The 11,871-nt window shown below is 40.2% G+C and overlaps 1 protein-coding gene across 5 annotated transcripts in view; it reads left to right on the forward strand.

Annotated features, from left to right (window-relative positions):
• DNAH5 (dynein axonemal heavy chain 5) overlaps positions 1-2,715 on the forward strand; it is a 301,487-nt gene extending 298,772 nt beyond the window's left edge. For all 5 annotated transcript variants that reach the window (XM_079145501.1, XM_079145505.1, XM_079145502.1 and 2 more), the window contains exon 79: positions 1,019-2,715. In XM_079145501.1, coding sequence (XP_079001627.1) covers positions 1,019-1,170 — 152 coding nt within the window. In that variant the 3' untranslated portion in view covers positions 1,171-2,715. The remainder of the gene's footprint in view (positions 1-1,018) is intronic.
• The last annotated feature ends 9,156 nt before the right edge of the window (positions 2,716-11,871 follow it).

The following is an 11,871-nucleotide window of genomic DNA, read 5'->3' on the forward strand; positions in this document are numbered from 1 at the left end:
ATAGTTACAAGAGAGACCTTTATAATGTGGCACTGGCTTTCCAGAGGTGTGCAAGCATGAGTGAAGACACAACTTTTGCCCTAAATAATTTGTAATCTGGAAGACAATAAAAGATAATCTACTTCCTGAGATGGATGCTAGGAGATGTGCAGTAAACTACCTTGGGCAGAGTGTTCTTGTTTTACCAGAAGCTAGTGAAGCTTAAACTTCCAGGCTGCTCATAGGTACAGGCTTCCTCCCAAGCCCAATTTTGTATTTGTAAACTTTTTTCTGTTTTTCTCAAAGTGGGCCTGAGTGAATTGGACAAGTTAATGCCCCACAGACCTGATCTGTCCCTGAACATGACGTTTCCAAGGCTGCACAGAAAAAGTCCTTGGTTAGTCACAGATAACATTAGAGAAGATCTTTCAAAGATGGACATCCACAGATGTATTCATTGCAAACGTTGTTTTAAAAACCCTATCTATTCTCTTACTCCCCAAAGGGAGAATCGAATCTCTAGGAGCTGAACTACATACATAGGGAATCCACAATACCTGGTTTGACCAGGGCACACCTTCTGTCCTGTGGTTTAAATGTGATGTGGACTATGGTACAGAAGGATGAAGATGAGATTTTTAAATAACGATGATGATGAAGTGCTGTTCCCTGGTGCTGGATATCTGATTAAGGCGTAGGCCCCTCATGCCAAAGGCAAGGCCTAGGGGAACAGAATGAGGTAGTGTGTGCACAAGATTTGGTGTGGAGGTCAAGGAGAAAACATGGAGGGGAATGTTGACTTGGCAGGTGGAAACCAGAGGAAGCATGTGGGCAGGGGTTACTGTCATGGTCATAAGCAAGGTCCAGCTAAGTTTGGCTGGGTGTCTGCTTCACAAGCCAGAATTTTATGACCCCTAGAGGAACTTCCTCCATTCTGCCAAACCCATCTGGAATGCCTGTCGGCGTGCACTCTGCACTCTCTCTGAGATGCTCAGATCAGAAATTCACCAAGTTCCTTTCTCTTATGATTTTTTTGTAGGTGTAAGAGATCCTCGGTTTTACTCCTGCCCCATCTACAAGAAGCCAGTTCGAACAGATTTAAACTACATTGCAGCTGTGGATCTCAGGACAGCCCAGGCCCCCGAGCACTGGGTACTCCGGGGGGTCGCCCTCCTCTGTGATGTTAAGTAATGTGGGAATGTCCTGATGCTTTGGAAGATGCAAAATCCAAGTTACCCTTACTTTTCTTCTCTGTGAGTGCTGGACAGTATATGAATCGGTTTCTCCTGCCATTGATGGTCACATAGGTTTCCCCAATTCCTTGGATGTTTAGTTACATTTTACCTGTTTTGTCTCTAGTGACCATGCTCTGTGTTTGTTAAAAAAAAAATTAGTAATTTGAAAGCAAAATCTACAACCTCCTAATGAAATTGGCCCTCAGATCTATAATAATGCATTTTCTTCTGCTTCACTCTGAAGATCCACCAGATTAAGCAGAAGGTATTCAGGTTCTCTAAGGTAGCACAGTCAGTTTTGGCAAATTTTGCTTCTATTGCTATTAACATTTAGGTCAGGTTAAGAGATTTATTTTTAGGGCTTTAAGCAGCTAAATTAAAAAGTTCTTTTGAAAATGGAAGGAAATAGAATGAGTTAAGAATGTCAATAGATTTTTCATGTAAACCTATAAAATAAACATGCAGAAGAATATTTAATCTCATTTATAGTTAGTAATTACTAACAATTGATGTTTCATAACTAAAAGATAGTTGAAAGTGAATCAGTTTGGTGTCTGTAAAACTAACACACACTGAAATTTCTGGAGCAATGTAAATTGATCCAACCATTTTGTAAAATATTTAAACAGAGTATGAACGATTAAAATGTTCACATGCTTTGATTCTTATTTCTCTACATCAAGGAAACAATTTAAATGACTGAAAGTAAATTACTTATAAAGTTATATCAAACAACAGAAAAAAATTGGAATGCCCTAAATATTCAATGGTAAGGCTGTGCTTTATTGAAGATTTCATAATGTGGAAATGGCAAACACATATGATTAAGTGAAAGATATAGTTCACAAAATATCTAGCACACTATTATTATAACTGCAACAAAAATTAGGCAATAACATGGGAAAAAATCAGGTGAGATAGCACAGTAAAGAAAATAGCTGACTTGAAAAAAATATAGTAATTAGAAGAAAATATATGAAGAAGATAAAAGTCTTAGGTGGTCCATGGATATTTCACAAGGGATTTTATAAAGTAGGAAAAAAGTGAAGATTTTTTTCATTCATTTTTATTTTAAATTCTGTTGGAAATTATAAACTGCTTCATCTATAACCTATTGTCTATAAGATAGATCAGTATTAAGTTAGAATTGTGGTTTACAAATGTTTGGGTAGCTTTAGATCTGCTAACTGCATATTTCTTTGTGCTAACAGGTTTTATGGAGACCAGCCTACCAGGAGACAGGTGCTGGTCCCCTTCATTAGGCTTGGTCTGTGACCAATCCCATTATTTTATGCTAATTATGATGAGATTTAGGCTTGAGTAGTTTATATGACTCTTGTCCATTTTGGATGATACACTTTTCATTTAAACAGCTTCCTTTGCTATGGATTAATATATTCGTTGATTTGTGTGAATTGTGATTAAACCAATCATTTTGTTTTGAAGAGCAAATAATGAAAACGTGAGCATGATACAAATTAATAAAAGGTCGTTAGTAAATGCCTGAGTTGAAATTGCTTATTGGAAAGGGGAGTGACTGCTATAGAGTCTCTAGAAATAAGCTTTCAAAAGTGTATTTCTGTTAAATAATTGGAACATGTACAATTCATATAGTTATGTGATACATGGCTGTTGGCCTGGACGTGCAAGTCTTGGAGACCCAAAGCAGAAGAGGACCCCAGGACACAACTCACACATTTTAGGAATGAGTTCAAGGGGGAATGAGTTCCAGGGCCCCTTCCTGCCTTGCACCTTTGATTCTGCCCCAGCTTCCCCCACTGGGGGATCCCCACCAGTCTCCTGAATCAGGTGGGCAAGGCAGGGCCAGTGGTGGACTCTGCCAGATGACGGTGGGTCCCTGACTTGAACGTGGGACAAACTTCTGCAAGGGCTGGTGCCATCGCATGGTGACGGAGCAGTCTGCCTCACCTTCCTCAGCACTGACTGAGTAAAAATGTATTTGTGTCAAGCCTCCTGTGTGTCAGGCACACTGCTGGCACAGTGGTGAAGGAGCCTGTCCTCACAGACCTCTCCCCACAGGAGCAGGTACAGAGAACAAGCGATTATTTAGGTACGCAGTTATACGTCACCTCAATTTCTGAGCAATTAGCATTACGTGTGGGGTATGGGAAGGAAGATGCTGGACCCGCCACAGTGAAAGTAACAGGGGAGGCTGCAGCATTTCAGTCCTGTCATGGACGAGCAGGCAGAAGCCACACTCGAGCGTCCCCATTTATTTTTAATTAAGGGCACCAAACTTAATAGTAGTGAGGTCTCTCCTGAGCCGGAGCTGAAGCAGCTGCTACTCATCCCTGCCTGGCTTGGTTTCCCTTGTATCACCTGCAGCTGCTGTGACCCTCTTTGAGCAAGTAAGATCCTTCCAGAATTGAGAAAAAAAGGGAAAACCTTACCTGGTGACGAACTGCCCTTTAATGCACGGGGTGTTCATCAGAAGCTTACCCCAGCCCTTCCTGAACGTCCTTTACAGGGAGAGTTGGCAAGCGTTGTACCCACTCAGCATCGGGGAGGCTGTGTGCCCATCAGGGGACCCGGCAGAACCAGGGCCCAGGTGTTCTGGAGCAACATCCCTGCCCTGGATGCCCTTTTCCCGCAGAGACCTAATTTGATTGGGCCATAAGGGAAGGCAGCTTTGAGGAGCTGACATCTAAATTTAGACCTGAAGGAGAAAGGGGAACATCCCAGACCCACAGGTCCTAGGTACTGGCTGATGGCTTCTAAAGGAGGAAGGTAAGCACAGGATTTGAAAGAAGAGTGACAGTAAATACTCTCCAGTATTTACTGGGTGCCGCTTTCCCAAAGACATGTCACGCCTGTCATGAGGGTTCTGGAACACAGTAGTGGCTGATGGACTTTGTGTTTCTAAGTCTCGGAATGAGGAGTGTTAGATGCTATTTTCAATGGGAAAATTCCATTCAATATCAAGAGACAAAATGAGACAACACAAATTTTATAGTAAAATAGCATGTAAGATTTTATAGTCTAGACAAAATATGCAACACCAACAATGCCATTATCAATACATTTTTGTTTGAAGAGGCAGCATTATATACAACAAGATATATGAAGATAGTGTAATGTAGTTTCTGAAATTTTTACAAAATGAAGACTTTTATTATTTACACAAATAATAAAATATATGGATGAGAAAATTTCTCTTAAAGACAATATCCCCACCAAATAATCTGCAATGTTTTTTTTTTTTTTTCCTGAAATGGACTTGCTTTTACAGTTTTAACAATTTTGTCCTGCAAGTATTAGGAATGATATTTAAAAATTACAGTGTGCAACTGATTATGGTTGATTAGTAGATCCTGTCAGCACATCAAAACATGCTTCATAATGGTAAACAAATGGAGCTCTCACATTCACAATATGGTCCTCCAGATTGGACAAATGCTTTGGAAAATCAATAAACAAATTAGGTTTTGAAAATATGAGGAAATCTAATAGCATTTTTGAGGTTTATGCATTCTAGTCTATTGGCATCACCTATGTCCAACAGGAGTTTATGAAATGTCCATAAATATTTCTAATAACAGAGGATAGGAAGGAATTCAAGGTCAGCTTTAGAACCAAACACACAGCTGGACTAAGAACTGTGAATCCATAAATAAGTTCTTAGCAATTTTGAATGGTGAGAGACTTATTCTGTGTTGCCCTTAAAAGAAAATCCACTTGCTTGATGCAGGAGTACACTGTGTTGCTTGACTAATATGCAGCCTGAGAGGATTTTCTGGTTCTGGTCCTGAGCCTGGAAAACCATCAAATGGAGCATCCAGTGGACAGTAATTAGAGACAGAATCCCACTCTCTCACTTGCATGAAAAGAAATGATAATATAGAGACTCGGTAGGAGAAAAGGAGTATGAAATGTGGAAGGAAGCATCCTGAGTGGGTTTAATAAGAAGTAGTTCCAGGTTTTCTTTGCTCAGAAATGTAGCATTTGCTTATTACCCATAACCTGGCAGATTAAATACAGTGAGTTCATCTTAAAACTCCTCAAATGGGCCTTGTAAAAATGGCTTCCTTATCCCTGGACTTCAAACTTTTCATTATGAAATGATAATGGTGTTATCACTTAATGTTATAATTTCAGTGCCCCAAAGGATTAATCTGGAGACTTATAAAAAAGTCTTATCAGTGCCTCCTTCTTAGAAGCACCCATAAAGCCACAGTGTGGATTTGGCTAATGAGTATGCTTTCTATGCTGTCTTTGTGCCTTCTCTGATTTAGGTCTCTATTTAGTTCTCCAAGGCTCTGGATTTATAGACCTGCTTAATTGTTTCCAAGCCTGAGTTTATGTTGGGTGGGTGCAGAGCCAAGATTGGGAGCCTTGTACTCTCTTTAATTTGAATGCGAAATGGTATTTTTCACGAGGTACTACATTATTGCGCCTTGCCGTACGTCTTGTGGGTAGAGCCAAGATATAATGTGCAGCATGATGCTTTGCCCCATTCCCGTTATGTTTTATGATGACCATAATACCTTTCTTCATTTATTTTTTGACTTAGGCTAATATGCTCAGCATTCATATCAAGTATAATCACAAACAGACTTGCCTGGGAAGCCAATTAAGTTTTCCCAATACTTTGTGCAGGAGTCAATTTTAATAAGGCCACTTAGAGTGTTCGTTCTGAGTAGCTGAGGGAGGAGAGAGATTAAATGTGATGAAGGACACCAGAGAGACTACCTGGAATTAATGGAACAGAGAAACCAGTGAAGGATTACGAATCAAACCTGTGCTTGTAGGTGATACTGAATACTCCTTACTGCCCAGCGAAGTTTAAAATTCACTTCCGAGCTTTGCCTTGCTCAATGCAGTCAGCTGTGATGCGTCCACTTATAATTTATTTATGCAAATACATAAAACAAGTCCCAAGAGACCTGGAGAAAAATAGCTTATAAAACATCTTAGTATTTTATTATTTAAAAAGTATTTGCATGCACCAATCAAATGTTTTGCGATTCTAGCAAATAGTGAAAATGTTTTTGGTGTTTCAGAAATGTAATAAATTGATATTGTTCAAATTTTATATCTCCTGATATACCTTGGATAACAAAGATTTATTAATGATACAAATAAGAGGCTGTAAAAAATGATCACTGTAGATTGAATCTTGTTCTTGGAAAACAAAGTTTTCTAGTTATTTTGGTTGTGTTAGAAATAAAGAAATTGAGCATTAGCTATAGAAAATATCAGTTTTTAGTTTGTGGACTGCCATGGCATATTTTTATTGTTTGTTTTCCTAATTTATTTTCCCATGTTGAAAGTCTGCCAATAATCTGTGGAAAAAAAAAAAAAAACAGAATATGTTATTTGAATCATCAATACCACATAAGGATGAGTAATTCACTGGTAAATTTGGGATGAGTGTGGACCAGTAACTAAGTTGTTAGAGGTGTGAATTTTCAGACTAAAAAATAATCAGAGCTTCTACACGTACCCTAGTAAACTGAGCATATTGTATTCAAAGAGGTTGAAAAAAGGAGAAGTTTTTAAGGGCAAAACAAGGAGAGTTGCACTAACCCTTGGTCATAGTAACAGCAAGGGTGATGTCAAGCAGACATTAAACAGACAGTTGCTGGGCAGGTCTTTGCAGCAGTCATTTTTTATAGGGTTAGGGTAGCCTTGTGGAAGGTTAGGGTTCTGTCCTAGTTTTCTGTGATAGTTACTCTCAGGCAATCAGGAATAAGAGCCCCTTTTTCCTAACCTTTTGAATTTATTTATAGTTGGGGTGGACACACGTGATTTCAATTTGATTGCAGAATTATTGCAAATTTGCTATTAAAAAATCTCTGCTAATGCTCACACATTTGCATTTAGATATTAGCATAGTATTGTTAATAGGAGACATGGGAATCAATGGCTGGTATGTGCACACAAATCAACTGCTCATTTTAGGAAAATTTAAATTCCTCTTTTATAAAATATGAGGTCTTTAGGTGAATGGTAAATGAGAATGGGACATCATCTAGCAATTTAACAAACTTTAGCAATATAATTTCGTGCCAGCCTCTACATAATTTATAACAATATATTTCACAGAAGAAACATCACATCCTAGTGCATGTACCTGTAGCATGTATCTATAACTTGCTGTAGTGATGTCCATGTGATTCTTCTGGGATAAAGTCCCTGGGTTCCTGCGACAGGAGAGCAATTTATGGTGAGCCTTGGATTTGGAGGAACTGCAGTCTCTCAGATAAACCAGGGTGGTTTGCGGGATTTTACAGATTGAAGTAAGTGTTGACAAAGTTGTGACATTCTCACTTTGCTTCTTTGCATACAGACCCTTTCTTCCACATCCTTGTTATCTTCAGCCACATCCTGGGCTCCGTCAGAGTGAACTGCTCATAGTTGAACAGGAGAGCCCTGAGCAGGAACACTTGGATTTAGGTGGAGCTGTGGATTCAAAGAGACCTTCACTTGCTACGTGTCACTGACTAGACTTCTCCTTTGCCCTCAGGGAACACAGTGAGAGCACGTTTGTAATGTGGGAGGTGGTGGACCCAGAGTCTCAGGTTATTTATTTACTTGATTTTGGTGGTAATGACTTAAATATTTAACACTCAATGTCAACTGAGATTAAAATGACATGGATGAAGAATGCCAACATTGGTGAACTCTCTTTGGATTTAAAGCCTTTACCCTTCAGGTTTAATCAGAAAAGAATAAAATGAAAGATTATACAAAATGCTAGAGGCAACTCCTAAAAGAAGGCAATTTTTAAAATTTATTAATTTATTTTAAAAATTTAACAACATTTGAAAAGGAGAATGCTGCATGTCACCCAGGAGACCGTGAGAGAAGCTGCAGTCCAAATTCTTCCTGTCCCGCAAAACAATTATTAATACTACTTTGCTACAAATGAAAAGTGCAGGCATGCTCAAATTGAGTGGCACCCCAGGACAAAAGTTGTCAATCAGGATCTCCTGGCTTAATCAGTCACTCTATTTAGCCTCATGAGGTAGGTTCCCAACTGGTTCACTAAGGCTCTGTGAACTGTAAGCACTTTGATGCATAAAGATGACACTCATCATATGTACGGAGGCTGCTCTGTAACTGTACACGCATAGGAAAAAAACACTCAAGAGTTCTGGATTAGGATGCTAATACCCTATCTCCATTCATACCCCGGTCTCCAGCCTTTACCTCCTGCCCTGCTCTGCAGGAGTTCTTCTCTTCCTAACTCTTCCCTCTACTTGTCTAGCTCAAGTGACCTGGTGGTGGCTCCTGTCATCTCTACAGAGCACAGAAAAAGGACAATAAGTAACTTTAGGCTTGGGAATATTCCACCTGGAGAGCCTCCTCCTCCTCTAAGAGACGCTAATTGTCAACTGGCTTCCTGATCACACCTTTTCTTCTCTACTGGGATGCCTAGGAAGTAGCAGGGCTTCCAGAGATAAAAGGGCATTTGGAATCTACAGACTGGGCAATCTGGGGAAAGCTGATGAGCATTTCTGGGCCGCTATTTTCATATCTGCAATGTGGGTGCACAACACCTTCCTTGTGACACTGCCTTGAGCAACAGAGGAAGCAATAGAAGGCCCAGGACAAAGGAGTGTTCAAACATTTCCCCCTACCTGTTACAGGTGTTTGTGCATGGAGGAGAGACGGCAGTCTGCCACCATGTGGTGTGACAACCTGTCTTTGGGAGGGACCCTTGATGATATGCCGTGATCCAAATGTTGTGTTGCCCCCTGAAATTTACGTGGGAAAACCTAATTCCTAATGCCATGGTGTCTGAAGTTGGGGTCCTTGGAAAGTGATTAGACCACGGGGCAGAACCTGCATGAGGTTATGAGTTTATAAAAAGAGGCCCAACAGAGATCCCTTGTCCCTTCCACCATGTGAGCACACAGAGGGACTTGCCATCTATCAACCTGGAAAGGAACCCTCACCAGACACGGAATTTGTGGCACCTTGATCTTGGCCTTTCAGCCTCCAGACCCTGAGAAATAAATGCTACGTTGTGTAAGCCTCCTGTCTGGTACTTCTTATAGCAGCCTGAGCACTAAGACGAGAAGGTACAGCCCATCCTCTCTGCTCCTCATTCCTGTGCTCAGCCCAGACCTCTCTCCTTCAAATGCCAGTCACTCTTTTGATCCAGAAGTGAACTGATTCCCCGGAGCTTCCTTGTCTTGGTCGTTTTGATGGGGGTGAATTCCTAAGTCAATTCCAAACTAAAGTCTAAAACCTCTACAATTTCTCTCAGCAGGATTTGCATATGCATACAAAATAGTACGCCTTTTGGTGATGTCTGATGTTGATACACTGCAGATGAGGAAAAGAAACTGCTCTTCCTCTGTGCTCCTTTAGTTAGCAGAGCCGACTATTTATTTCATTCACAAACTAGTGACCATCAGCAGGAGATGGCAAAAGGGAGATAAACAACAGATACTGAACAATAAACAACAGATACTGGGCTGCCATCAAAGCTGCTCCCTTTGCTTATTATAAAAACTCTTAATTTTTTAACAGCAATGGTTCTTAACCCTGGTAACCTAGAATATCTGGAGAGATTTTAAGAATGCTGCTGACAGGCCCATCTTAGTATAGTTAAGTGGAAGCACCTGGGGAGTGGCCAGGGCATCCTGTTAGGTACCAGGGTTGTGAGTTATTACTGTGACCCATGGACTAGTGGGTAGTATTACACACACTCATCAATAAAATCATAGGAAGACACCACTTTGTGGTTAAAAAACTTGTAGCAGTTATACAACAAAATAGAGCTGAGGTGATAAAAGCAACTTTTTAGAAAACAATACTGGGATATTTCTCGAAACTTTTATGTATTCCCCAGTTTTCCAATCTTTATTATCCAATATTGTTGCTGAATTCTGTTGCTTTATGAAAATAGGAAACTGACGGTGTCTTTTAAACTTGGGCAGGCCGAGCCCTGGAGTGTGTGTGCTTCATTGGAGATGTGGCATAAGGTGCCAAATCAGTATCAGCTTTTTGCATGCAGTTGACTCAGGTGGGATCTTGTTGTAAATGCAGATTCTCAGTTCACTTGACTTTAATCTCAAGGCTGGGCACGGGGCCTGAGACTCTGCATTTTTGCGAGTCTGCAGATGTGCCCAGGCTGCTGAGAAGGCCAACATGCCTCATGGACCATGTGGCTCTGTTGCTAGCTGCGCACACATCAACGGTGCTGGCTCATGGCGAGTTGACCCGTTGTTGTGGGGGTCTCTCTATCCTGGGCAGTATTCCTCCTCCTGCTGTCTCTTGCTTTGGTATTCATGTAGTCACTCTGGATTTCTCTTGATTTTACTTTTTCACCCTTTAATCTTCTATCTTTCTAACTCACTTATGCCTTTGTCTTTAAAGTGGGTTTCTCGTGTCCTTTGGTCTTGCTTTTTAATATTATCAGACAATTAATGGGAATGTACAACCCAATTATATTTCATAATTATCAATGTAATTTCATGATTATCAGTGGAATTCCATTTAAATAACCACCCAATTAGTTGTTTTCTATTTGCCTCTTTTGTTCTTTGCCCCCCCCCTTTCCTGCCTGCTTTAGAATTGTTATCTATGTTTCCATTTTCTTCAATATTGACTTTTATTTCTTTTTTTGGTACTGGTATTGAACCCGGGGCACTTAACAACTGAGACACATCCTCAGCCTTTGTTTTTTTTTTTTTTTTTGTATTTGATTTTGAAACAGGGTCTCACTGAGTTGCTTAGGGCCTTGCTAAATTGCTGAGGCTGGCTTTGAACTTGTGATCCTCCTGCCTCAGCCTCCCAAGCCTCTGGGATTACACATGAGCACCCCTGTGCCTGGCCTTTTCTTTCTTTTTGATGACTGCTCTAGGTTGACCAAAATAGCCCAAAGGTCTCCCTCAAATTGACTAAACTTTAGTCTTCTTGACCATAGCATCCCCCTCCCCCATTCCTCCTTGGAATATTTCCTTCAGAAAAGTTGCAATGATGAATTCTTTGTCTGCCTCTTAAGCTACCAATCTTTTTAATGGACAGGGAGCCATCCTTTTGAAATGTAATCATCAAGAAAGATGGAGCCTCTATCTCTTGGTTTCTGTGGAGGATAAGAGCCTAACTTCATGCTTGCCAACTAGTAAACCGTTGGCGCACTCGATGGACCCCCTTTTCCCTGATGTCCCCACTTCTTTTTCCTACCCTCTCCCCAGCACTCAGAAGTCTTCCTGCCTTCTGTTTCTGCAGTTACTTTTGATCTCTTTCTCCTATTGGAAGTCTGAAAAAGTCTTCCTTGTTGTTTTTAAGAAATATCTGGTACAATTTTTATTTTTCCAGAGTATACATCTTTCCTTATTAGTCTGTTCTACAGGGATTGCTTCATGCATGAGACCTTAAGATTTCTCCCCTTATCTTTTCCGCTGCTATTGTACTACATTTCATTTTGCATGTATAGTAAACTCCAAAGTATGTAATACCTATTCTTGTGATAGCTGGTTATCTTTTAGAATGATTAAAAAATAAGAGAAATATATTTTATGTCTGCCTTTCATTTTGCATTTCTTCACTCTTCATTTCTTGGTCTAAGTTTGCATCTGCCATTATCCCAATTTTGCTTTAAGAACATCTTTGAACATTACATGAAGAACACTTCTGCTCGACATTTTCAGGAAATGTTTTATTCTGCTTTAATTTTTGA

The sequence above is a fragment of the Sciurus vulgaris genome (assembly GCF_902686455.1).
Source record: "Sciurus vulgaris genome assembly, chromosome: 6".
NCBI classification, from domain to species: domain Eukaryota; kingdom Metazoa; phylum Chordata; class Mammalia; order Rodentia; family Sciuridae; genus Sciurus; species Sciurus vulgaris.